This window comes from Podarcis liolepis (assembly GCF_965112155.1).
Source record: "Podarcis liolepis genome assembly, chromosome: 17".
Lineage (NCBI taxonomy): Eukaryota > Metazoa > Chordata > Lepidosauria > Squamata > Lacertidae > Podarcis > Podarcis liolepis.
In genome coordinates, this window is record NC_139571.1 from 1,005,877 (window position 1) to 1,033,609 (window position 27,733).

At 46.4% G+C, this 27,733-nt stretch overlaps 1 protein-coding gene across 3 annotated transcripts; it reads left to right on the forward strand.

The window, feature by feature from the left end:
* The first annotated feature begins 3,729 nt into the window (after positions 1 to 3,729).
* LOC310696743 (transforming protein RhoA-like) lies at positions 3,730 to 26,952 on the forward strand. 3 transcript variants are annotated; one of them, XM_083482672.1, is made up of 6 exons: positions 4,085 to 4,221; positions 22,373 to 22,508; positions 23,230 to 23,390; positions 24,458 to 24,578; positions 25,038 to 25,168; positions 25,665 to 26,952. In XM_083482672.1, the coding sequence occupies exons 3-6, from the start codon at positions 23,235 to 23,237 to the stop codon at positions 25,836 to 25,838; spliced, it is 582 nt and encodes a 193-aa protein (XP_083338798.1). In that variant the 5' UTR covers positions 4,085 to 4,221; positions 22,373 to 22,508; positions 23,230 to 23,234; the 3' UTR covers positions 25,839 to 26,952. The 3 variants fall into 3 exon arrangements, with proteins under 3 accessions (XP_083338797.1, XP_083338798.1, XP_083338796.1); XM_083482671.1 differs by lacking the exon at positions 22,373 to 22,508 and having other exon boundaries at positions 3,730 to 4,221; XM_083482670.1 differs by lacking the exons at positions 4,085 to 4,221; positions 22,373 to 22,508 and adding an exon at positions 4,657 to 4,797.
* Positions 26,953 to 27,733: the final 781 nt, after the last annotated feature.

Consider the following 27,733-nt stretch of genomic DNA (forward strand, 5'->3'; position numbering starts at 1 on the left):
GCTTGCCGTCCACAGTTTTAGTCTGAGGTAAAAATAAATCCTCTGGTGTTGACGTTGTTTCTGGAGACATTAGAGGGTAGAAACGGTTCTGAGTTTTCACCCTATAGCAGAGTTCAATGGGGTCACTCCGTTTGTCAGAAACGGGGGGGTCGATTTTTAATTGTTTGGCTCTTGGGGAGGGCAGAGCCTCGTCACGATCCCTTAGGCGTTTGCCTTGGCCCATCGTTATGAGTCTTTAAAAGTAGCAGTGCTTAAAAGATAATAAAAGGTAGTAAAAATAGAAATACAACTGGGCGTGAGCTGGCGGAAAACCAGTAAGTCGAAGGCTGCTTCCGGGGCTGCCGGAGAATGCAATTATCTGCTCATTAAAGCTGATTTACGATGCAGACTTTACAGTTATAGAAAAAGGCGTCCTCCTACTTACTAATTTAAAACTAAAACTAGAAACTAAAAACTAAAGTTAAAAGTTAAAAGGTTTCTATACTCATTAAAACAATGTTAAAAGATAAAACAGGGAGCTCACACTCACGCTGACTAAGTGCCGTTCGCCATCTTGGAAAATCGATTAGCAGAACGAAAGAAATGTATTACTGCAGCCTTCCCTGATGTTGTAAGAGACCTGTGTGAATTGAAAGGTTGATACTATCTGGCAGCTGTGGACTATGTCACTGATCTTCATTTGGTGGGTCAGGATCCACTAGTGAGTTGTGGCCTGATCCTAGTTGGGTTGCAACAGGAGCACTGCCACCATGCAAATATAGCATAAAATATATCGTAAAAGATCCAGAAGTGGGTGCCCAAATGCATGTTTAGGTTAAAAATGGGTCCTGGCTCTGAAGAGGTTGAAAATATCTGGGTTATGATTCCCCAATAACGCCGCACCTTTTCCTCATGCTTATACTTCTGCCACCCCCAAAACTCTCAGGAGAGGCTGTAGTGGAGAGGAGTGTGGAATTCCCCTTGAACAAGCGTGAATTCAGGATTAGGTACCATCTGTTATTGTTTTTATTTTGTTGTTCTACGCATTACTATTTTGAGCATTGCAATAGAAATGTTAAGCTACCTTGGGAGAACTTGCCCTAAAAAGCATGGTGGAAATAATGTAAACATAATATTATTCAAAGTATATTGCGCTCTCCTTGGCTAATGTTACTTGTCACAGCGTTCTTTCACAATTGATCCTTGTTAACTGGCATACCAGAGGAAAATGTGACCTACAGTCTGATGCAATGGACAGTAGCTAAGCCCCAGTCATTCTGGACATCTTACAAGTTTCCCTGTATCACCACTAGCCCTCACTACTCTCAAGCAACAGGAAGGTGGAGAAACCAGTACAAGCCGCTAACAACAAAATGTCCCACATACTGCGCTCTCAAGTTGTACCTCAACACTGCTGCTGGATCGTTTCAAAGTGGCATGACCTGTAAAAGTCTTCAGATTACTAAGCTAAGAGAAGTTACCAGTATTTCTACAACTAGTGAAATCCTGTAACACATTTACAGTCAGGAGAGAGAAAAGACAGCTACTATGCTGACAAAAAAGAATAACTTCCTCTTCCCCACTTGGGTGCCCCCTAAAACTCTTCCAGGAGTTTCCCCAATCCGTGGGGGGAGGAGAGGGGGAATGTCCCCCTGCACAAGTGGAGGTCATTTAGCTTGCACATTTATTTGGGTGAAAACTGCCCAGTGCCTAGACCACATTCTGCTGAGACTGCCTGGCACATGAACAGAAACCAACATGGCATTTTCCTATTGTTGAGAAGCTACAATTGGCAAATGCCACAAGTTCATCTTAGTCTTCCAGTGCTGCCTGACAGAGACGTTACTGCTCAGATACTTGGAAACCTGGAAGATTTAGAGGTGAAGGAGTGCTTACTTCATCAATGTGTCTTAACAACACTTCAATATTATTTAATAATATTTAATAATTTATTATTTATACCCCACCCATCTGGCTGGGTTTCCCCAGCCACTCTGGGTGGCTCCCAACAAAATACTAAAAATACAATAAAGCATCAAACATTAAAAACTTCCCTAAACAGGGCTGCCTTCAGATGTCTTCTAAAAGTCAGCTGGTTGTTTATTTCTTTGACATCTGACGGGAGAGCATTCCACAGGGTGGGCGCCACCACGGAAGAGGCCCTCTGCCTGGTTCCCTGTAGCTTCCCCGGAAGGCCCTCGGAGCTGCCCCTCCGCGTCCGGGCTGAGCGATGGGGGTGGATGTTTGGTATAGATCAGGCATCTTAGTGCTGCCTCAATCCTGCTTTTTTCGGGCTGGGTGTGTTCCTTAAACAGAAGGCGGGAGATGAGATGACAGATAGAATCAGAGAGTTGGAAGAGACCACAAGGGCCATCGAGTCCAACCCCCTGCCAAGCAGGAAACACTATCAGAGCACTCCTGACATATGGTTGTCAAGCCTCTGCTTAAAGACCTCCAAAGTAGGAGACTCCACCACACTCCTTGGCAGCAAATTCCACAGCTCTTGCTGTCAGGAACTTCTTCCTAATGTTTAGGTGGAATCTTCTTTCTTGTAGTTTGGATCCATTGCTCTGTGTCCGCTTCTCTGGAGCAGCAGAAAACAACCTTTCTCCCTCCTCTATGTGACATCCTTTTATATATTTGAACATGGCTATCATATCACCCCTTAACCTCCTCTTCTCCAGGCTAAACATGCCCAGCTCCCTTAGCCGTTCCTCATAAGGCATTGTTTCCAGGCCTTTGACCATTTTGGTTGCCCTCCTCTGGACACGTTCCAGTTTGTCAGTGTCCTTCTTGAACTGTGGTGCCCAGAACTGGACACAGTACTCCAGGTGAGGTCTGACCAGAGCAGAATACAGTGGCACTATTACTTCCCTTGATCTAGATGCTATACTCCTATTGATGAGGCCCAGAATTGCATTGGCTTTTTTAGCTGCCGCGTCACACTGTTGGCTCATGTCAAGTTTGTGGTCAACCAAGACTCCTAGATCCTTTTCACATGTACTGCTCTCAAGCCAGGTGTCACCCATCTTGTATTTGTGCCTCTCATTTTTTTTGCCCAAATGCAATACTTTACATTTCTCCCTGTTGAAGTTCATCTTGTTTGTTTTGGCCCAGTTCTCTAATCTGTCAAGGTCGTTTTGAAGTGTGATCGTGTCCTCTGGGGTGTTAGCCACCCCTCCCAGTTTGGTGTCATCTGCAAATTTGATCAGGATGCCCTTGAGTCCATCATCCAAGTCGTTGATAAAGATGTTGAATAAGACCGGGCCCAAGACAGAACCCTGTGGCACCCCACTAGTCACTCTTCTCCAGGATGAAGAGGAACCATTGATGAGCACCCTTTGGGTTCGGTCAGTCAGCCAGTTACAAATCCACTGAGTGGTAGCATAGTCAAGACCGCATTTTACCAGCTTCTTTACAAGAATATCGTGGGGCACCTTGTCCAATGCCTTGCTGAAATCAAGGTAGGCTGCATCCACTGCGATAGTGAGGGCAGCTCCGTCCAGGAGGAGCCCGAGACATTTGGGCACCTGAGGCCGGTGAGGGAAGATCTGCGTCGCGAAACGCGCCGCCAAGACTTCTCCGCCTCTGCGCGGCGCCCGAGAGACGCGCCCAAGATGGCCGCCAGGCCGACTCAGCCGAGCAACAATTGGCCGGGAAGCGCCTCTCCTGCGGGCTGGGCGGGGCTTCGTCGGGAAAGCCGCCATTGGTGGCCGCTGACCCTGATGTCCCCGGGTGGGCGTTTGCCCCGCCTTGGCCGGGAAATCACAAGGGCGCCTTGGTTCACGGCGGGCTCCCATTAGCGGCGCAGGCTGCCACTCGTCAACGAGGCTGAGGTGGAAATCCCGGCCTCCGTCGGCAATAGGAGCAATGTTCACTTGTGTCGAGCGCGATTGGTCAGTTCAACCTGCCTATCAGGCAATTCTGTGGGTGGGCGGCGATTGGCCGCCGTGTTCTCCCGTTCCGGAATCGGACAGCGCCCGATGACGCGACCAACCTCTCGTTTGGCACGAATGACGCTCTCCCATTGGCCGCATCATTCTGTCAATCCGACGGAAGGGAAGTCTCAGCCGCCTTTTATAAGACAGCGACGGCCTCGATGTCAGTACGGAGTTACGCGATTGGGCGGTGGCTTCTGTCAATCCCGAAGTGGGTGGGGCCTGCGAGGGGCTGCTGAGGAGAGTCCGGGCGGCTGCGAGTGAGCCGGGCGGAGCCGGCAGTGGAGGCCGCCGAGAGAAGCGGGTAAGAGGGAAGTTCCTACGACGGCGGGACGGGAGGCAGCGGCCCTCGTGGCGACTGGGCCTCGCTTCCTTCAAAACGGAGGGGCTTTAGCCTCACGAAAAAGCTCTTGGTGAAAAGTTGGGGGGGGGGTCGAGAGGCGAATGTGCGGCGCATGCGCGAAGCCCGAAGACGGTTGGCTGCTGGGCGGGGTCGCGGCGGCGACGGGGGAGGAAGCGCGCCTGATTGGGCGGCTCCGCGGGGAAGGGGGCGGAGGGCGAGGGGCTTTCGGAGCCCCTTGCGCATGTGCGGCCTCCATCCGGGCCTGGGGGGGGGCAAACACGGAGCTGCCCGAGCCCCCCCCCCGTTGGGCGCGGCCAAGGCCGGTCTCGCCCGCCGCGTGGTCTTGGCTGTAATCGCAGTCGCTTGCACTTTTAAATCGCGGAGTTGGGGCGAATTCCAGCAACTTGAAGTGGGTCGGCGTGCAAGGCCTCGGTGCGCCTGGGCTCCTCTGGGTGGCAGGTGGGCACCATGTAGGACCGGAGGTCAAACCTATGATAAAAGTCTTGATGGAAAAGTGGGGTGCATGTCTACTCAGAAGTAAGTCCTGTTAAATTCAAAAGCTTATACTCAAGTATTCCTTGCTGGATCGCTGCCCAAGTATAATCTCTTCCACTTTGATGGAATGGTGCTTGTAATTGTCTTTGTTGTTGTTGTTGTTTAGTCGTTTAGTCGTGTCCGACTCTTCGTGACCCCATGGACAGAGCACGCCAGGCACTTCTGTCCTCCACTGCCTCCCGCAGTTTGATCAAACTCATGCTAGTAGCTTCAAGAACACCATCCAACCATCTCATTCTCTGTCGTCCCCTTCTCCTTGTGCCCTCCATCTTTCCCAACATCAGGGTCTTTTCCAGGGAGTCTTCTCTTCTCATGAGGTGGCCAAAGTACTGGAGCCTCAGCTTCACGATCTGTCCTTCCAGTGAGCGCTCAGGGCTGATTTCCTTCAGAATGGAGAGATTTGATCTTCTTGCAGTCCATGGGACTCTCAAGAGTCTCCTCCAGCACCAGAATTCAAAAGCATCCATTCTTCGGCGATCAGCCTTCTTTATGGTCCAGCTCTCACTTCCATACATCACTACTGGGAAAACCATGGCTTTTACTATACGGACCTTTGTTGTCTTGCTTTAGTCTAAATACAAGAATACTAACAGTCATCTACATTATAGGATGTCATTATCAGCTGCTGCTTCCTCCAAAACTGATATTGGGTGTATTATTAACATATAGCTTTTTTAACCCATAAAAACACATTCCCCTTTATTTTTGGAGGAGTAAATAATTTAAGGCAGAAGTTAGATACTGATACACAAGTTTTGGACATGAAGCTGTAAGACCCTAAGAGGTATCTTAGTTTTTGCTAGTTGGAAAATAAATTTTAAAAAATGAAATTTAGACCCACGTGGTAATGAAAAGATTTTGCTATTTGATCTTAGAAGGTAGGCATAATTACACAGAATCAGAAGACATTCATATATTTAGAGCGATGATTCATAAGCACCCCTATAAGACAAACAAGAAGTGGTTCTACATGGAGTACATCATCATACTAATGCTGCAGACCTGGAAACACTCTGTTGGGAATGAACTCCATTGAACTTGGTGGGGGTTGGTTCTGTATATTCATGAAAACAGGTTGCAAAACTAGTTGTAGAGAAAGTCAGCTATCCTGAATGCAGTTCACATCTCACTTCATCTTCATAGATGATATCCTTGAAAATATTAGCACAAATCAGTATATTTGTCTTTAGCATAATCGGGGTCTGTAAGATCCGTAGTTTCTGCTTCTTTATTCCTTATGTATTTACTGCTCTCATGTGTGTTTGTTGTATTAACTTTATTTCACTTGAAATAAAAGATGGAGTCTTGAGACGTGCAAAGGCCTTGCCACCAGGTTACAGCAACAATATGTTTGGTAGACTTGGGAATTTCTTAAATAATCTAGACAAATACAGTAGCACTGCTGTCATTACCTTTAAACCTGGGTTCTGTGGCAATGTAATTAACTCTGTAACAATAATGCTAACCAGTTGCATAATATTGAAATATAAAATATTGCACAAGAATTCAGTTTTCTCTTTTTTGAGTGGGTAAATGAGGGGAAAAAATATTGGCAGAGGGGGATGCAGAATGGGGGAAAAAACTAATTTCCTCTTGTGTTTTTTCCTGGGCCCTCAGTCCAGTTATCCCCTCTTGCATTCAAGGGATGACACTGGAGTAAATTGTGAGCATCACCTCTCTCAACTTTAGCTCTTGACCATCATATGGGAATAATATTGAACAGTTTAATTTTTTGCCTTCTAGCATAGGAAGCACTAGCAAATTTGTCAAACATATTTGTTATGCAAATTTTTCAGATTTGCAAACTTGTGTCCTTTATTAGTGGGCAGGTAGTCAGAAAGTTTCCCATCACTGTAATAATGAAAGCTTGGATTTCTCTATTGATTTCTATGGTCAGTTATCACTTGTACTTCTCTTGAGTCATGAGCTTTCATGTCAGAAATTTCATATTTTTTTTCATAAAATTTTTATTGGTTTTACAAAGTTTTAATAAACATAAACAAACAAACAAACACACAAACAAACATGTATAATTTCATATCCTTTTTTCCCTTAAACCGTACATCGACTTCCCCATACCTCCCCTTCCTACATCCCAATTTCAAAAATTATTTCAGCAAATCCTAACAAAACTTAATTTTATCAAAAAATTTTCCTTATTCTTTTCTTTTACTTAATTTTTTACAGCTGTAACCCCCATTTTTCCCTAGAACCTCGACATTTAACATTCATTAATTTTGCAATGTTTCTTAAGATAAATTTTAAATTTCTTCCAATCTTCTTCCGCCGTCTCTTTCCCCTGATCGCGGATTCTGCCAGTCATTTCAGCCAGTCCCATATAGTCTATCACCTTCATCTGCCATTCTTCCAGAGTGGGTAGATCTTGAGTCTTCCAATGCTTTGCGATAAGTACTCTTGCTGCTCTGGTGGCATACATAAAAAAGATTCTGTCCTTCTTTGACACCAATTGGCCGACTATGCCCAAGAGAAAGGCCTCTGGTTTCTTAGGGAAAGTACATTTAAGTACCTTTTTCATTTCATTATATATCATTTCCCAGAAAGCCTTAATCTTTGGGCATGTCCACTAAAGGTGGTAAAAGGTACCTTCAAGTTTCTTTACATTTCCAACACTTATTATCAGGCAAATGATAAATTTTTGCTAGCTTGACTGGGGTCATGTACCACGTATAAATCATTTTCATAATATTTTCCTTTAAGGCATTACATGCCGTAAATTTCAAACCGGTGGTCCACAACTGTTCCCAGTCAGCAAACATAATGTTATGACCAATTTCCTGTGCCCACTTAATCATAGCTGATTTAACTGTTTCATCTTGTGTATTCCATTTCAGCAACAAGTTATACATTCTAGATTCATGTCAGAAATTTCAAGGGAATTTGGAGAAAGTGTTTTATTCCATGTCTGAGATGATTGTTCCTACTTTTCTTTTGTTGAATGCTTTATTGAAATTAAAAGACAAACAGAAATTCATCCAGAAATAACAATAGAAAATGCTACATCATATCACATTAAATTCCTATTACATCTATACAGTGGTGCCCCGCAAGACGAAATTAATTCGTTCCGCAAGTTTTGTCGTCTTGCGAATCACGAAATCCCATAGGAATGCATTGAAAATCAATGAATGCGTTCCTATGGTCAAAAAAAGTCCAAACAAAGCCAAATTTGGTACAACAAGAGTTTATTAACTGCTCTTTAAAGTCACACATACTGTAAAGAGCAGTTCAAAAATTGAAGGGAAAATAAATTAACTTTATAAACATGACAGAAAAACATTTAAAAATCAAAGTGTACAGTACATTTTCTAAGACTCGGGGGGAACACTCGAAGAAGGCTCCTCTTCCACTCTTTGCTTCTTGCTGAAGAACCCCCTCCTCAGCTGTTCCCCCAGCCACCCACCACACAGAAATTCAAATCCAGATTTTTTAAAAAAAACAGCAGAGTGGCCCAATGGTCACAGAAAATCATAAAAATTCCCAAAACAGCCCCACAAGCTCCCAGATTCCTGCAGAAACCTCTCCAGCTGTTCCCCCAGCCAGCCAGCACTCAGAAATTCAAACTCAGGGGGGGAAAATTAAAAAAAAAAAAAACTGGCCCAGTGGTCACAGAAAATCATAAAAATTCCCAAAAAAGGCCCACAAGCTCCCAGATTATCACAAACCCCCCCACAACACCAAGTCCTTGAATCCCAAACACCCCAACCCAAAATCCAAAACCCCCCAAAAAAGTTTTAAAAGTTTAACTTACCAAATGGATGCAAGAGAAGTTCTGGAAAAGTTTTGGAAAAGCTTCAAAAGTGAGCAAAGTCTGAGAAAAGGCTGCAAAACCACGTGCTAACAGTTGCTCCTCGAAGTCAAGTCGCAACTGTAGCTGTTCAAGCTAAGCACCCTTTGTTTTAACAGTTTTAAGAAAAAGGAAACAAAGTCGCGAGACGTTTTCGTCTTACGAAGCAAGCCCATAGGGAAATTCGTCTTGCGAGGCAACTCGAAAACGGAAAAACCTTTCGTCTAGCGAGTTTTTTGTCTTGCGAGTCATTCGTCTTGCGAGGTACCACTGTAATGACTTCCCGTCACTCCATCATGCATCTACCACCTATTTCTTTGAGCTCACTTTCCGTTTTCCTTTATTGATTTTCATTAATGACTTATTCTTCTATAAGTTCCTATTATACCACAGAAGTCATTCAAGGCCTGCCATTGACATCATATTATTACGATGTTCCTTAAAGTATATTTTGTACATGTCCCATTCTTTGATAAATGTTGTTTAGTATGTCCTCTCAATTTCCCTGTCATTTTTGCCAGCTTAGTGTATTCTAGCAGTTTGCTTTGCCACTCCAGTTTGGTTGGAATTGTGTCCCCTTTCCAGTTTGAAGTGATTAATATTCTTGCAGCTACCGTAGCGTACAATAATATTGTCCTTGTTTTTTTAGGTATGTCTGAACCTAGTATCCCCAAGAGGAAAGCTTCCGGCTTTTTTTATAAAAGAGATCTTAAACATCTTTTTGAGCTTGTTATAGATTACCTCCTAAATTCCTTTATTTTCTTACAGTTCCACCACATATGTAGCATTGTACCTTCCCACATCTCCAACATTTACTTGAGGTATTTTTATACATTTTCGATAGTTTTGATGGCATTAAGTGCCAGCAGAATTGCATTTTCAGAAAATGATCTCGGATTCTGCCGGTCATTTCTGCCAGTTCCATGTAATCCATCACCTTCATCTGCCATTCTTCCAGTGTGGGTAAATCTTGTGTCTTCCAATACTTTGCAATCAATATTCTTGCTGCTGTTGTTGCATACTAAGGAAAGGTTATTCAGAAGCTCTCTCTTCTTTATTTTCTACCAGAGAATCTTTGTTGTGAGATGTCTTCCCATTAAAGGGGATTCTAAACTATGGGAGATAGAAAGTCTGACATTCATAGCTGTAATACCCTTACAAGAAATCTCACAAGACGATTAATCTAGAGTTTAATGTGATTGGTTAATTCTTGCCTTAAAACCCTTTTAAGAAAGCAGACATTAAATCTTGGCCAAGCAGACTGAGCCCTTTTTCTTTTCTTTTTGAAGCGGGAAGTTTGCTTAGAACTACAGATATGGGTGTAACTTGTCTAGCTTTATATATCCTCTCAGTGTACATCCAAACTAATTAGTCACCAGGGTATTCTGTTCTTCCCATCGTAACCCCAAGTTCTGACATAAAAGCATGCAGGCTTCCCGCTAAGCTAGACTTGGCTATGAATCCCCAGTACATGTTTCAGAACTGGGCAGTGGGGTTTTTTTTCCTAGAGAAAAAGGCTTCAGTTCTGGATCTTATGAGTCAAACTAGAAGAAGAGCCAACTAGCTCATTTGGTCCCATTTCATAAACAGCATCAGTAGGGCAGTTTTCAATATTGTGTGTTAATAGTTGTAGCTTATAGTGAATCATTGTACTCTTAATGCAGTGAGAAAGGGAGCAGACATCTTTATCCTTTTGTTGTGGTCAACAAAATTTTACTCAGACTAAACCTGTTAAAATTAATGAACATGACTAAGTTAGGCCCATTAATTTCAGTGGGCCTACTCTGAGTAAAACTGGAATACCATCCTAGATCTTTTGACTAAAGGTTGACTGTGATTAGTATTTCAGCATCTATGCTTGGTGTCTAGATGTAAGTAGTAAAACTAAGCTCCCAAAAACAAATTTAGCCAGTTGCCATTGACTACTTCACGTTCCAAAACAAAGCAGTTCCCGTTTATTTTAGAAGGGCATCAAGTAAACTTCAAAATGATAAAGATCCTTCTACAGAGTGTGCATACGCACAGTCATGCAAGTCTCCTAAATTCAGCCTTGATCTCACTTTTGGAAAGGTGGTGCATCCATACTTTGTCTCTACACCAATGCACAGAGTATGGGAAATTGGAGCTCTTAGTACAGGGTGGCAAATATGACCTGGTAGGCATTACTGAAACCTGGTGGGATGAGACTCATGACTGAAATGTAGGAATTGAGGGGTATAACCTATTCAAAAGGAATAGACCAAACAGGAAGGGAGAAGGTGTAGCATTATATATAAAGGATGTGTTCACTTGTGAAGAAATCCATGACCTGGAGCATGAAAAGCAGATTGAGAGTAAAGGGCAGGCTTCCTTAACTTTGGCCCTCCAGATGTTTTGGGCCTACAACTCCCATGATCTCTAGCTAGCAGGACCAGATTGAGAGTATAAGGCAGAGATAAAAGAATACCTGGACCAAAATAATTTCCCCAAAATTTCTAAAGAACAAAACAAAATTCTGAATGACCCAATCACAGTTTTTGAAGTCCAACAGGCAATTAAGCATTCCAAATCAGGAAAAACACCGGGGCCTGATGGCCTCCCTGCAATTTACTATTAAAAAATTAGAAGAGGTATTGTTCAAACCCTTGGAAACAACAATGAACAACATCCTAGAATATGGCATAATGCCTGAATCATGGAAGGAAAGTTACATCACACTGATCCCAAAGCAGGGAACAGACCAGCTGTCAATAGCCAATTATAGGCCTATTTCGTTGTTGAACAACGACTATAAACTCTACACCTATATTTTAGCCGAAAGAATGAAAAAAATTCTCCAAACCGTAATACAGACTAGGCCGTAATAACAGACTGTAATAAAGACCAGGCTGACTTTTTCCCCAGCCGCCTAATTCAGAGTAACATCAGGAATATCATAAATGTGTAGGAATATCTGGAATCACAAATTGATAAACCACCAACCTTAATGGTGGTCTGTTGGCCCACGCCCCCACCTTCCTCACCTGTCCTCCAGTCCAGCAGGACCAGGCTGAGAGAGAGAGGTGGGCCAAATTACTTTTATTTTTCAGGACAAAACACAACAGAAGGGTAGATGCTGCCACCACACCCTTGTCTGGGGAGAGCCCAGAAGAATAACCCAAGGGAGACGGCTACTCTTCAGTGTTACCGGCTGCCCCACCCTGCAATTGCTTCACCACAAACTGCAGGCAGAAATTCAACAGGTTCAGTAGGCGACTGAGTGGTCAGACTTTGGATTCAGACTTTCCCCACGAAAGGCACACAGAACAAAATGGGAAAATCCTTTTTTAAGATTTATTTAAAAAACAAGATTAAATATACTTAAAAGTAGGCACATCTCTTACAGGGTTTCAGACAGGAAAATAAAAACATTGTAAACATTGAGAGCCAGTGTGGTGTAGTGGTGAAGGGCGGTAGTCACGTAATCTGGGTAACCGGGTTCGCGTCTCCGCTCCTCCACCTGCAGCTGCTGGGTGACCTTGGGCCAGTCACACTTCTTTGAAGTCTCTCAGCCCCACTCACCTCACAGAGTGTTTGTTGTGGGGGAGGAAGGGAAAGGAGAATGTTAGCCGCTTTGAGACTCCTGAAGGGGAGTGAAAGGCGGGATATCAAATCCAAACTCTTCTCTTCTTCTTCTAAAGCATCCCTAGCTAAAGTACTTACAAAAACAAAAAACGAGAACACAAGAAAAGTTAGGGCGTTCTCAGCTGAATCAGCATCTCAAGAAGACAACAGGAATTCTACATCACAAAGGACACGCATATCAATGTAGAAAGGAAGTGACTGCCAGCATGGCGGTGAATATGGCAGAAGGGCGGATGGGTGCACGCCTGCAGGCTCCTTTCCTAAAGTTTTTATCCTTAAGACCCGAAGGACCAATCAGGTCCTAGAACAAATAATTCAACAGTCGGTCTGTAAGCATTTAGAAAAGGATGCTGTGATTACTAAGACCCAGCATGGGTTTCTCAAAAATAAGTCATGCCAGACCAATATGATTTATTTTTATGGATGGAATTACAAACTTGGTGGATCAGGGAAATGCTGTGGACATAATGCATATTGATTTCAGTAAGTCTTTTGACAAAGGTCCCCCATAATATTCTCACGAGAAAGTTGGTAAAATGTGGTTTATATACCATGTTTGCTGCTTTATTGATTCGGCAAACCTCCCCCCGAGAGTTAATGGAGTGAGAAAAAGCAAGAGGAAATCACTGATAACAAGATAATATTTATGGATTATTACAAAATATATGGAACTTTCTGAGAATATTGATAGGATTTAAAGTATCGAGCTTCCACTGAATCGCTTTTGAAGATCTACCATAGCTTTGGTGGGACACCAGATCGTTAGCCGCTGAGTATTGGATGAGAAAGATAAGTAGAGAACTGCCCGGGGCTATGGTGGGACGTCAGACCTTTTGTTAGACTTAGGACCTTATCCAACTCCTAAGATTCTATGATTCTAATATTTGATGCATCAAATGGTACTCTCCAGTCTGTTTTGGAAGTGCATTTGTTCATAGAATCATAGAGTTGGAAGAGACCACAAGGGCCATCGAGTCCAACCCCCTGCCAAGCAGGAAACACCATCAGAGCACTCCTGACATATGGTTGTCAAGCCTCTGCTTAAAGACCTCCAAAGAAGGAGACTCCACCACACTCCTTGGCAGCAAATTCCACTGTCAAACAGCTCTTACTGTCAGGAAGTTCTTCCTAATGTTTAGTGGAATCTTCTTTCTTGTAGTTTGGATCCATTGCTCCGTGTCCGCTTCTCTGGAGCAGCAGAAAACAACCTTTCTCCCTCCTCTATGTGACATCCTTTTATATATTTGAACATGGCTATCATATCACCCCTTAACCTCCTCTTCTCCAGGCTAAACATGCCCAGCTCCCTTAGGCGTTCCTCATAAGGCATTGTTTCCAGGCCTTTGACCATTTTGGTTGCCCTCCTCTGGACACGTTCCAGTTTGTCAGTGTCCTTCTTGAACTGTGGTGCCCAGAACTGGTGCTCCAGGTGAGGTCTGACCAGAGCAGAATACAGTGGCACTATTACTTCCCTTGATCTAGATGCTATACTCCTATTGATGCAGCCCAGAATTGCATTGGCTTTTTTAGCTGCCGCGTCACACTGTTGGCTCATGTCAAGTTTGTGGTCAACCAAGACTCCTAGATCCTTTTCACATGTACTGCTCTCAAGCCAGGTGTCCCCCATCTTGTATTTGTGCCTCTCATTTTTTTTGCCCAAGTGCAATACTTTACATTTCTCCCTGTTAAAATTCATCTTGTTTGCTTTTGCCCAGTTCTCTAATCTGTCAAGGTCGTTTTGAAGTGTGATCCTGTCCTCTGGGGTGTTAGCCACCCCTCCCAGTTTGGTGTCATCTGCAAATTTGATCAGGATGCCCTTGAGTCCATCATCCAAGTCATTGATAAAGATGTTGAATAAGACCGGGCCCAAGACAGAACCCTGTGGCACCCCACTAGTCACTCTTCTCCAGGATGAAGAGGAACCATTGATGAGCACCCTTTGGGTTCGGTCAGTCAGCCAGTTACAAATCCACTGAGTGGTAGCATAGTCAAGACCGCATTTTACCAGCTTCTTTACAAGAATATCATGGGAAAGCTGTCAAACGGACAGTTTAGAGCAGAAAAATTGTCATTTAAGATCCCTCTGGACTAAAAGGAGTTACAACTGAACTAAAATTGTTGGAAACAAAGTAACAACAATAAGTTAGAGGGATTGTTGGAGAAAGATTACCAAGTAACCAGATTCCCTCTAGGGGGAACTCTGTGAAATTACAATGGCTGTGGATGGAAAGTTACTAGTGGAAATCGAAAGAATGTTTCATTTGGTGGGAATTTTACAAGAGCAGAGTCTGGCTATGAATAAACAACTCATGACCTTGACTTCTGGAACAAGCAGCTCTGCTGAATGTATTGAGGACCTGAATGAGAAAGAATCCACAGCTGAATCGGAAATGATATCTAAAGAAGTGGAAGAGACTAAACAAGAAAAAGAGAAAGTAAAGTTGGAAAGTACCAACCAGAAGCTGACATCTGTGGAATATAAGCAAGGAGATTTTTGGATTACATCTACCACAAATCTGCGAAAGATGCAAAAGACAAAGGAGGAGGCCCTGGGAGTTTATGGAATACAGGAACTTAAAATAAAGAAATATGATTGGGGCCTCCACTTTGACTCTGACTCTGAAGATGCAGGCTTTGTGGAAATTTTCCAGCAGCTGTTTCCAAATGTCCTTGTGGGAAGAGAATATGGTTGGATGGTGATAGAACTCTTTCGAGACTCGACGACCGACATAAAGGATTACCAACAAGACCGGCGGAGAGGGACTGAAAGAGACTTGAAAGCCTCGGACGTGAGGAACCCTGGCTAAGAACTGCTATTTTGGACATGTATTGGGAAGGGACGAAAACCGGGGATGGGAGGGAGGGAAGAATAGAATTTTAAAAACACTCAAGACCTTTGGGTTCAGATAATATGACCTTTATTTAAGACAAAATGGGAAATCGATGGAAGGGAATTTGAGTCCAACTTAGAAAAAATTTATTCTTCATTATAAAAGAGGTAATATTAAGATGGTTAAGAGGAGAAATACCAATTTGCTGACACAATTCTGGGAATTGGGATGCATGAAGGGGGGTGGGGGGAAGTCAGGGAACAAGGTTAGGAAAGTAGGATTTTCTGAAATTATACATGTTTTTGTCTTTTGTCTTTTCTGTGTGTATTTTGTCTATATAAAAGGTGAAAAACTAATAAAAATTTTATAAAAAAAAATAAATACAAGAATATCATGGGGCACCTTGTCGAATGCCTTGCTGAAATCAAGGTAGGCTACATCCACTGCGTTCCCTTCATCTACCAGGCTTGTAATTCTGCCAAAAAACGAGATCAGGTTAGTGTGACATAACTTTTTTTTCAGAAATCCATGCTGACTATTGGTGATCACAGCATTCCTTTCTAGGTGCTCACAGACTGTTTGCTTAATGATCTGCTCCAGAATCTTCCCTGGTATTGATGTCAGACTGACTGGGCGGTAATTATTTGGGTCCTCTCTTTTCCCCTTTTTGAAAATAGGGACAACATTTGCCCTCCTCCAGTCTGCCGGGACTTAGCCTGTTCTCCAGGAATTCTCAAAGATGACTGCCAGTGGTTCTGAGATCACATCTGCCAGTTCTTTTAATACTCTTGGATGCAGTTCATCTGGCCCTGGAGACTTGAATACATCTAAACTAGCCAAGTATTCTTGTACTATCTCCTTAGTTATTCTGGGCTGTGTTTCCTTTGCTGAATCATTTGCTTCAAATTCTTCAGGTCGGGCATTGTTTTCTTTATCGGAGAAGACTGGGGCAAAGAAGGCATTGAGGAGTTCTGCCCTTTCTGTGTCCCCTGTTTGCATTTCACCATCTTCTCTTCTGAGTGACCCCACTGTTTCTTTGTTCTTCCTTTTGCTACGAACATACCCATAAAAGCCTTTTTTGTTGCTTTTAACCTCTCTAGCAAGCCTGAGTTCATTCTGTGCTTTAGCTTTTCTGACTTTGTGTCTACACGTGCTGGCTATTTGTTTGAATTCCTCTTTGGTGGTTTCCCCCCTTTTCCATTTTTTATACACATCCTTTTTTAATCTTAACTCAGTTAAAAGTTCTTTAGATAGCCACCCTGGCTTCTTTAGGCACCTTCCATGTTTCCATCTCATTGGTATTGCCTGACGTTGTGCTTTTACTATCTCCCTCTTAACAAACTCCCAGCCATCATGAACTCCCTTTCCTTTTAGTATTACTGTCCATGGGATCTCACCCAGCACTTCCCTAAGTTTTATGAAGTTGGCTTTCTTAAAGTCAAGAAATTGAGTCCTAGTATGCTTGGCTGCTCCTTTCCGCTGTATAGTAAACTTGTTGTCCAAGCCTGTCATTTGTAGTTTAATGACGCAGTAACTCCCAAGTTGTTAAATTGTTACTGTTCACAATAAATTCCCAATGTTAAGTTGTTAAGCATACTTTGATGGTTCTAGGGGTTGCTCGTGCGTAAGCAGGTGTCTATCTCCCTGGCTGGGTGCAAACACCTGGGTGGGTTGCCAAAGTGAACCTTTTCTGTCCGGACAGCCACTCACCCGTGGCTGACTCAATCGCTGGCAGAATCCGTCAGTGGGCTTTTCTTAAACTTCTTCCAGCAAAGAAGCTCTTTGACGCCTAGTCTCCTACTCTCTCTGCGCGAAAGCCTTCTGCGCAAGGAGGGCGTAGGCAACGGAGGACCCCTACTCTCCCCGCTGGTCCCAGGCAAGGAGTCATGAGACCGCCTCGCCGCTTCCCCCATCTGCCCCCCTTCTCCACTGGTGCTACGCTAATTCTCTTCCCCAGAAGATGGGCTGCTTCTCTCGATCCCTGGACGCTCTCTGGAATCCCTCTGGCTTTTGCTCTCTCCCTCCGGCACTGATGGCAGTTCCCTGACATCCACCTCCTTCTCAGGACCCCCCCACCCCACCCCTGGCGCAATCTTCCGATACATCCTCCTCTCTCTCCTCAACCGACGATGTGGGGAATCCCCTGAAAGAACTGTCATTGTCTTCTGAGGATTCAAACCCAGCCTCTTATCCGCTCGGACCTCTTCCAGCTGGTTGAACCTCCCAGTCTGATTCTTCTCCCTCGGACACCTCATCTCCCTCCTCTTCGGAGGCAGGAAAACCCACAAAGTCCCCTTCGTCGTCTGTGGGTCCAAATTCTTCCTTCCAGAATCTAGCTAATGGTTTGGGCTTACCCGGGAACAAACCATGAAACTCTTCCACTAGATCCCCATCAGTGATTGATTCAGCAGGGACCCAAGTGTTTTCAGACCTTGGTTCTCCCTCCCAGGCTACCAAGTACTCTACCTGGCGACCTCGCCACCTCGAATCGAGTATTTCCGTAGCTTCGTTACAGTGTACCCTCTCCTCTACCCGCGGGTGGGTGGTAATCCCTCCCTCCCGTCCCGGGAATTCCCGCCCCTCCCTGTAATGTGAAAGTAGGGACCTATGGAACACCGGATGTATCTTCATGCTGTCAGGCAACTTGAGTTTGAATGCCACTGGGTTAACCTGCTATATTACCTCAAAAGGCCCCAGCCGCCTAGGCTGCAACTTCTTGCACCCTCCTTTAGGGGCAACCCTTGGGATGCCAACCGCACCCGGTCTCCCACCCGTATGGCTTCCCCCTCCTGACGGTGCCTGTCTGCCTGCCTCTTGTAAACTTCCTTGGCCCGCTCCAAGTTCAGCCTGAGTTGCTGGTGTAAGGCCTCCATTTCCTCCGCAAATTGCTCAGCCGCAGGTACACTCCATCCTTCCTCCCCCCGCCCCGGGAAGGCCCTGGGGTGGCACCCGTAATTGGCCATGAAAGGGCTCATTCCCGTGGACACGTGTTCAGCGTTATTGTACGCAAATTCAGCCAAAGCTAATTTCTCTACCCAATCGTTCTGCCTCTTGCTGACATAGCAGCATAGGTACTGCTGGAGTATACCGTTTGCTCTTTCGGCCTGTCTGTTGGTTTCTGGGTGCCTCGCCGTCGAGAAGCTCACCTCGACCTGCAGCAAGCTCATGAGTCTCCGCCAGAACCGGGAGGTAAATTGTTTCCCGCGATCTGAGATTACCCTCAATGGGGTTCCATGCAGTCTAAAAATGTGGTCCACAAACAGTCTGGCTGTCTCCTCTGCCGACACTGCATGCAAGCAAGCTACGAAATGGCACATTTTAGTCAGTAGATCGACCACTACCATGACCGCTGTCTTTCCCCTTGACTTGGGCTCGATCTGTCATAAAATCAAGGGACACCACCTCCCAGGGCCTTTCCGGTGTAGGTAAGGGTTCCAGTAGTCCTGCTGGGGCAGTTCTTTCCCCCTTTGCCCTCTGGCATTGGTCGCACCCTTGTACATATTCTCGTACGTCTTCCCTTACCTTTGGCCACCAGAACTGCCTGGTGACAAGTAGCATGGTCTTATGCTGTCCAAAGTGCCCCCTTGTAGTACAGTAGCCCTTCCTTTTCCTCAAACCCCCATTGCCTTCCTTTCCGTCCCTGAGCTCCCTGATTTTTGTCTGAGCAAACTCATCGTCTCTGGTGAGCCCTGCTAGTTCTTGTTTCCCTACCAACGCTCCCCCCACACACACACCGGTCCTCGAGGAACACGTGCCTGGTCTCTGGTGGCCCCTCCCCTTCCATGTACTCCGGATTCCTGGAGAGTGCATCTGCCCTCACGTTTTCCCCTTCCGGCACGTACTGTATCTCGAAGAAAAACTTGGCGAACTCCTGGGACCATCTGATCTGTCTCTGGTTGAGCACTCGCGCGGTCCGCCAGTATTCCAAGTTTTTGTGGTCAGTTCGGACCTGGATCTTGTACCGCGCCCCTATCAAAAGATGTCTCCATTGCCAAAATACCGCATAGATAGCAAGCAGTTCTCGGTCATACACCGTGTAGTTTTGCTCTGACTTGCTCAGCTTCCTAGAGAAAAAGGCACACAGTCTCCAGTTCTCCTTGGACCCGGGTTGCAAAAGTACCGCTCCAATCGCGCGGTCGGACACGTCCGTCTCCAGTCTCATGGGCTTCTCCGGATCCACGTGCAGGAGCTGCTCTTCCGAGGCGAACGCCTTCTTCAGGTTTTCAAAGGATTGCTGGGCATCCTCTGTCCATGCAAACTTCTTTTTTCTACTAAGACAATCCGTTATGGGCGCTGTCAAGTGAGCGAAGTTCTTTATGAACTTCCTGTAGAAGTTGCTGAAGCCTAGGAACCTCTGCACATCCTTTCTGTTTTGGGGAGCCTTCCATTCCAGCACTGCCTTCACCTTGCCTGGATCCATGGCCAGTCCTTTGTCTGCCAACCTGTACCCCAGGAACTCGACCTCCCTGGTGTGGAATTGGCATTTTTCCAGCTTAACCCACAACTGATGCTTCTTCAATCTCTGTAGCACCTCCCTGACGTCTCTGACGTGTTGCGTTTCATTCTCCGAATAGATTAAGACGTCATCCAAAAAGGCTATGCAATTCTTGTACAGCAGGGACCCCAACACATGGTGCATGACGGCTTGAAAGCAGGCAGACCCCGTTTGTAATCCAAATGGCATAACTAAATACTCAAAAGCCCCCAGGTGGGTGAATATGGTCGTTTTCCATTCGTCCCCCTCCCTTATCCTAATCAGATTGTATGCCCCCCTGAGGTCCAGCTTGGTAAAAATCTTCCCCTGCCTCACACGTGTCAAAATATCGTCAATCCTGGGCATTGGGAAAGTCATGGGTTCTGACACCCAAGTTTAGGGCCCTGTAATCCACGACTAATCTGGGCGGATTAGTCTCTTTTTTGTCCACAAAGAACACTGGACTGCCCCCCACCGCCTTCGATTCCCTTATGAAACCTCTCTTCAGGTTCTTGTCAATAAACTGCCTCAACTCCTGCATCTCCCGGTCGGACATGGCATACAGCTTACCCGCCGGTAACTGAGCCCCTGGAAGCAGGTTGATTTGGCAGTCAAATGGCCTGTGGGGGGCAGTCTGTCTGCCTCCCTCTCGCTGAAGACCTTCAGATCTGCATATTGTGGTGGCACCCACCCTTTTTCCTCCAGGGCCACCCCAGCCACCCTGGCCACAGCCATTCTTGGTTCCTTCCCTCCCAGAAAGTGTTCTAAGCAGTAAGTTGACCCAAAGGTGAGCGACCGCTGATGCCATGACACCACCGGGTCGTGTATTGCCAGCCAGCACACTCCCATTATTATTGGGTGTCCTGCCAGCGTGGCTACATGAAAGGCAATGGTTTCCGTGTGCCTGGAAACACTCATCCGCATTGGCGGTGTTTGGTGTGTCACTTCCCCTCCCAGTAGTTCCCTGCCATCAATGGTGGTCACCTGTAAGGGAAAATCTAGTGGCAACAGGTGGAGCTGGTGCTCCAGAGCGAAGTCTCTGCCGAAGAAATTACACGAGCTGCCAGAATCCAGCAGCCCCTCCACCTTGACTGGGTGCCCATTTGGGAGTTCTAGCACCACTTCAATGGCTATAGCTGCCTTGGGAGGGTCAGGCTGGGGCACTTCTATTGGTCGCTGGCCTGGCTGCTGCCCCTGCTGGTTGGCAGCCAGGCTTTCTCATTTCCCTGCACCGGCCCTTCCTCCCCCTTCTCGTCGTGGCCTGCAGCCCCCATCATGCCTTGCCAGGCCTTTCGTTGGGGACAGACCTTTGCAAAATGTCCTGGCCGCTGGCAGAGGAAACACTTCTTGGTAGTTTTCCACTCCTTCCCCTCCCTTTTCCGGGAGCTCCATCAATTTCCATCGGCTCTGCCGCCTGGGAAGGCTCCCTCGGCATCTCAGGAATGCTGTTGCCATGGAAACGTCTTATCTCCCGCTTTTCCTGAGCCCGCGCTTCCTGGCGTACCCCGATCGCAAGCACAGTCTTTGTGAGCTCATCCATCGACCGCGGGCGGGGTGCTCTGGACAGCTCGTCTTTCACTTCGGGGTCCAAACCTGTCTCAAACAGCATTTATAAGAAGAAGAAGAAGAGTTTGGATTTGATATCCCGCTTTATCACTACCCTAAGGAGTCTCAAAGCGGCTAACATTCTCCTTTCCCTTCCTCCCCCACAACAAACACTCTGTGAGGTGAGTGGGGCTGAGAGACTTCGAAGAAGTGTGACTGGCATACTGGTTCAGAGTCCAGATCCCACCCGAGCTTGTGCACTAACATTTCAAAACACGACCAGTAGTTTCTGACGGACAGGCTCCCCTGCTTGTACCCCATCAGCTCCCTCCGTGTCACTGGAGAACATTGCGTCCATTGCCTGATAGAATTTCTTAAGATCTTTCAATGCATCATTCCCCGTTGCCATCAAGGGCCTGATCCATTTGTGCGCCCCATCCTGCAGATGTCCAACAATGTAAGCCGCCCTCTCCCCGTCATCAGCAAAGTCATTTTTCTGCAATTCCAAAGCGTATTGAATTTCCGTTCAGAAAGCATTGTAGTCTTGGGGCTTTCCTCCAAACTTATTTACCAGCCCCAGGACCTTCCTCCCTATTGGGGTGGCTCTGACCTGTGCATCCTGAGCCCGCCTCTCCTCCAGCCGCGCTGACAGGGTAGCGACATGTGCCTCCAGGTCTCGATTCCTCTCGACCAGACCTCGCACCATGGCTTCTTGCTCTGTCTCTCCAGCTGGCCCTGTTTGGCTCATCATGCTGCCTTCCCGGGGCTGCGCACAAGCAACGTCAGAGACTGACGGATTGCTGTGATGGTTCTAGGGGTTGCTCGTGCGTAAGCAGGTGTCTATCTCCCGGCTGGGTGCAAACACCTGGGTGGGTTGCCAAAGTGAACCTTTTCTGTCCGGACAGCCACTCACCCGTGGCTGGCTCAATCGCTGGCAGAATCCATCAGTGGGCGTTTCTTAAACTTCTTCCAGCAAAGAAGCTCTTTGACGCCTAGTCTCCTCCTACTCTCTCTGTGCGAAAGCCTTATGCGCAAGGAGGGCGTGGGCAACGGAGGACCCCTACTCTCCCCACTGGTCCCAGGCAAGGAGTCATGAGACCGCCTCGCCGCTTCCCCATCTGCCCCCCTTCTCCACTGGTGCTACGCTGATTCTCTTCCCCAGAAGATGGGCTGCTTCTCTCGATCCCTGGACGCTCTCTGGAATCCCTCTGGCTTTTGCTCTCTCCCTCGGGCACTGATGGCAGTTCCCTGACACATACTGTTTGCAATATTGAAATGTAAATGAACTGTATTCCACAGATGTAGGTCATTTGGCGATCGATCAGCTTTCCTGGAGATCACCCCCCCCCCTCTGGGCCCTAGAAAGGGGGTTGCTAGACATCAACTTAGCCTTCTCTCTCGCTCATAATAAAGAAATTCTGCAAACAGATGCACTGTACGTTGTCCCAAATTGTTATCTCAAGTCATTATAATGTAAGCTAGCAAGTATTTCCCACTTCCCTCGAAAAAGGGAGGAATTCTCATTTTTCCGTACTGCGTCATACAAACAAGCGCCATCTTGTTTCTTTTTTATCTTTATCAAGTTTAAGTAAAGCTGCGCAGCTGAATACTTAAATTATAAATAGAAGTCCATCTGTACTCCGTTTTTTTTTTTAAAAAATAGGTTTCTTAATGAGGCTTGGCATAGAAAAACAATTGTAGGTATAGAGAAGAAAAAAGAACGTACCAGTCACCTCCGTAAATCCAAGCACCATGATGAGAATCTATTGGAAGTCTGAGCTTAAACACCAGGGACTGTGCAATTCTGCAGATTTTTTCTCAATCTTCTTCGGTCCAGACTATGTCTGTTTATTGTCCAAACCCAATTATTTTATGAAACAGATATTTCCGGCTTACGAGAGTGACTTTGGAGAGTGCCAGCCGTGCCGTGCTCTGGGACCCAGTGTCCTTGCCGCTTGCACCTTGATGCCAGCTGACAAATCTTGGACGATCTGCGGGTCTACGAGACAGTCCTCCCCCACCCTAGGGAGTCTGCCAGGGCTAATTACCCCCATATCAACCCGAATTACTGGCACGGCTGAGGTCCGATTGTGTGGGAGTCAGGAAGCCCTCGCCCATCCCCAATTGCTAAGAGGGTGCTGCTTTTCTTCCTTCAGGAGAGATGGCTGCCATACGCAAGAAACTTGTCATTGTAGGAGATGGAGCATGTGGAAAGACCTGCCTCCTTATTGTCTTCAGCAAGGACCAATTCCCAGAGGTCTACGTCCCCACCGTCTTTGAGAACTATGTGGCTGACATTGAGGTGGATGGAAAGCAGGTAATACTGATGTTGGGAGCCGGCTGGGCTGGGCAGATGCCTGGGCGCAATGATAGGGCCTGATATCTCCACCATCTGGCTGGCTGGTGTGTTTTTTTGCTACCATGCTATGGTGCAATTCAGTTGGCTCATGTGGTAGCACTTCAGCAGAAGAGCAGCAGCTTCTGCAAGCCACCTGACTCACACAGCAGCGCAGCAGCAGAAGAGTCTGAGTATTTTGTAGAGCATTATGAACCATTCTACTTTTTCCATTTCTCTGAGGCCCAGCTGGGGTCCTGCTGCAAGCTCCTGTGCTGAGCCCAAATTGGAGGCCAGCTGCTTGCCCACTATATATATTTATATATTGTCTGGGGCATTTGGCCTCCTTCTCTGAGTTGGTCAGTGTAATGTGTGAAATAGCCCTCTTCCTCTCCCCACTCCCAAGAGCAGAGAGGAATTGATTTGAGAGAAATGAAGAATAGCTGCAGAAAGAACAGGTGGTTCTTTTGGAACTGCATTTCTTGGGAGTAGAGTTTGGAGTAGGCTTTTCTGATTGAATTACAACAATACCAGCATCTTTCCACTTTGGTTGTGATTCATTACAGAATCACATTCATTACAGGCGCTGTGGTGTAAGCCACTGAGCCTAGGGCTTGCCGATGGGAAGGTTGGTGGTTCGAATCCCCGCGGCGGGGTGAGTTCCTGTTGCTCGGTCTAAGCTCCTGACAACCTAGCAGTCCGAAAGCACATCAAAGTGCAAGTAGATAAATAGGTACCACTCCGGCGGGAAGGTAAACGGCGTTTCCAGGCGCTGCTCCAGTTTTGCCAGAAGCAGCTTAGTCATGCTGGCCACATGACCCAGAAAAACTGTCTGCGGACAAATGTCAGCTCCCTCGGCCAGTAAAGCGAGATGAGCGCCACAACCCCAGAGTCGTTCGTGACTGGACTTAACTGTCAGGGGTCCTTTACCTTTAAGGATCTAATAGGGAAGACACTAGCACATCACAGAATATGCTTTCGTTTAATGGAGTGATGACAGCACTTTGAGGACTTGCCCCCATTAAGTTATCATATTTGCGTTTCTACAGGTAGAACTTGCCCTTTGGGATACAGCTGGCCAAGAGGACTATGACCGCCTGAGACCCCTCTCCTACCCAGATACAGACGTCATCCTCATGTGTTTCTCCATTGACAGCCCTGACAGTTTAGGTGGGTCTCCCCTGAGTATGTGGGAGGGCTGACTGAATAAGAAGCAGCAGAGACTTCTGTAGACCTTTGGCTCTGGTCTCTTCCCAGATGCCAGGTTGCTGATGGGAGCAGTTAAACTGTCATAGTGGTTGATTAGCTGGTCATATGCTGTGTATTACATCACACCACGGCTGGCGTTCAGTGTTCTGCCGCTTGTCCCTCCCCATTTCCGTCTTTTCCCCCGTTGCCTCCCCCCCCCCCATGTACACATATCCCAGCTTTAACATTGGCTGCACCACATCCATTTTCTGAGCTTGCTACTCCTGTACCCACAGTGGTGGAAGTCCTTTAAATTTCATCCTGGTGGTGTCTGAAGGAACTCGAGACAGTTTCCCAAATCTTTGCTTTGGGGCACAAGTGGCTGAGAACTCCACGGTCTTCCTAGGTTTATGCTTATGGTTTTACCTTGTGCCCCTACAGAGAACATCCCTGAGAAGTGGACTCCGGAGGTGAAGCACTTCTGTCCCAATGTGCCTATCATCCTGGTGGGGAACAAGAAGGACCTACGTAATGATGAGCATACACGCCGGGAGCTAGCCAAGATGAAGCAGGTGCAGAGAGGCAACTGACATTCTTTGCTGGGATTTAGTATTGCCATCAGAATAGGAGGAGGGTACAAACAGCTATGCATATGGCCATTTGGGGCTTGAAAGGAATCTATGTCCTTTCCATTTACATTTGAGCACAAGCCCATCCAGAGAGGTATATTGTGGCCTTCTTCTCATTTTTGAAGGGGGCTTGGCGAAGCACGAAGCTACTGGTTTCCATGGGGTTCTCAGTACCTTTTCACAACACACTCTATTTGGACTGAAGACAGCACTTTGCTTGCATGATACCATAAAATAACCTCCAACTTCACAACCCTAGCAAGGGCTGGGTACCAGTTTTCAGCAAAGGATATAGTCCCAGGGAGTTAGTATTGTGTGGTTATAGGAGCCAGGAGTTCTGATAGCTAGGCTCTAGCTTTGATTGCTAGATTCTACCTCATTTCCCTTACCAGGATAGATCCCAGGCAACCTCACTGTCTGTTTCGCCCTTCCCTTTCAGGAACCAGTGAAGCCAGAGGAGGGACGTGACATGGCAAACAGGATTAGTGCTTTTGGCTACCTGGAATGTTCTGCAAAGACAAAGGATGGAGTACGGGAAGTGTTTGAGATGGCTACCCGGGCTGCCCTGCAGGCCAAACGTGGGCGCAAGAAGACCTCATGCCAGCTGCTGTAATTCCTTCCCAGCCTGCCTTCCCTGCCAGCCAGCCAGCCAAGCCTTTGAGCTCTTAGCTTCCAGGCTTGCCTCTCTTGTGATACCATGGACTGGCAGGTCTCCTCAGAGAGGGGGCTTGCTAGAGCTGGGCAGGGGCTCTTCTGGAGCATGACAACTAACTTTGGAGGTGGGGTGGTATTTCCCCCTTCCGTCACAGGCTTCTGACTCCCTCATAACAGGTCAGAAAATTCTGGCCCTCGGTGGGTCAGTGGGAGAGCTCCTTATCTTTCCGCGTGCTTGCTCACAGCAGTCTTGATTCTCGTTGGCAGCCTAGGGCACTACACTGCTCCAGGCCGTTTCTTTGTAGAAGACTTTTTGCCAAAGTGTGAAAGCCCTTTGCTTCAATAAAGGTCAGAGCCTTGAATTGGAACATCTGGCCCTGCCTAGTAAGGGACTCTTGACATGTCAACAAGTCATTCATTGTGAGTGGAGCCAGTGTTCCTGCACAGTGGGCAAGCAGTTACCCTTATCTTGGCAGACTCATTGATCCCTTAGCTGGCTTTTCTGCTCTTTAGGCTAGAGCAGAACCACTTTGGCGCTTGTCCCCTTCCACAAGGCGAACATAGCCCAGTTCAAAAGCCACCCACTGTCACTTTGAGGGCTGTCTCAGTAAAGTGACATCAGGTCCTCCACCTTTTCTCTCTCCCACCCCAGAACAGAATTGTCTCCACTTAAATATTTATCTCCTGACAGCAGAGCAGACAGCTGCCTTTCCTTCAAACTGGCCCAAGAGACTGGGCCTTGCAGCCTGGCCCCTTTCTAGCAAAAATCTATATTTGTAAGCAGAGATGCTATGAGCCAGTTTGTTGCTGTTTGGAAGCTCTCTGGATAGCTGGTAGCTGGAGTAGCCACTGCCACAGCTTCAAGTGCAAAGGACCTCCTCTGTTGCTTCTGTCTCGCTGCTCCCCCAACACTCCTGCTTCTCTTCCCTTCCGCCTTCTTTGTACTCACTGCATTGCCACCGGGGTGTATGATTTTGTGTTTAATTTGTATTCACATGTTTAAAAAGTGGTTGTTACTTTTCAAAATGTACTTGAAAGAAAAATCTGTAATAAATTTGTAGCAATGTTTAGTACATGGTGGGGCTTTGCTTTTTGCCTCTTAAAATCTGCTGTGGAAAGGGAACCAGTAAAAAGGTGAGCATTGATTTTCTTACAGCAGTTGTACAGCACTGTCCCACCAAACTGCTGATCCCATGAAGTGCTTTGGTTGGAGTAAATTGTGATGGCTGGTAAAAGTAATCATACACTTCCCATAACCTTCATGAGGAAACAAGTCTTACCCAGAAACAAAAAATCTTTTAAGCAAGAAGCAGGATGGTGGTAGAAGCAGTCCAGTAGACTGGGAGCTAATCAAAGCATAGAGAGCTTGGCTTCAGGTAGGCCTGCTGCCCCTTTGGATTCCTGAAGCTCTAGAAAGTGTAGGGCGCTCTATGGAGAAAATGTGGTGGAAAGTAAACTTTCCAAACAGTTCTGTTAGAAACCACTTTGCAAAACTACTGGAGACATTCTCATAGTTGATTATTTGCTGATTTGTACACACAATAGCAACACGGGCCTTCTCACTTTCAGCCTTTCTCAACCTGTGGATCCCCAGATGTTGTTGAACTACAACTTCCATTATCCCTAGCTAGGAAGGCCAGAGCTCAGGGATGATGGGAGTTTTAGTCCAACATCATTTGGGGACCCACAGGTTGAGAACCGCTGGTAGGTGAACATTATACAGTACTCTGCCTGCCTTGTCCTTGTGCCTACTCTTTGGAGTCCAAGATTGTGACTTTGCTGTCTTTCTCTCCTGGTTCTCCCCTTTTGTTAACATGAAATCCAATTTCTCTTAGGCGCCTTAAATAGTGAACA

Coding starts and splice junctions, on each gene's coding strand:
- LOC310696743 (XM_083482670.1), top strand. CDS start 4,752: ATGATAAAAGTCTTGATGGAAAAGTGGGGTGCATGTCTACTCAGAA. Junction 4,798..23,229: donor GGGTGCATGTCTACTCAGAA/GTAAGTCCTGTT, acceptor TTCTTCCTTCAG/GAGAGATGGCTGCCATACGC. Junction 24,579..25,037: donor TGACAGCCCTGACAGTTTAG/GTGGGTCTCCCC, acceptor GTGCCCCTACAG/AGAACATCCCTGAGAAGTGG.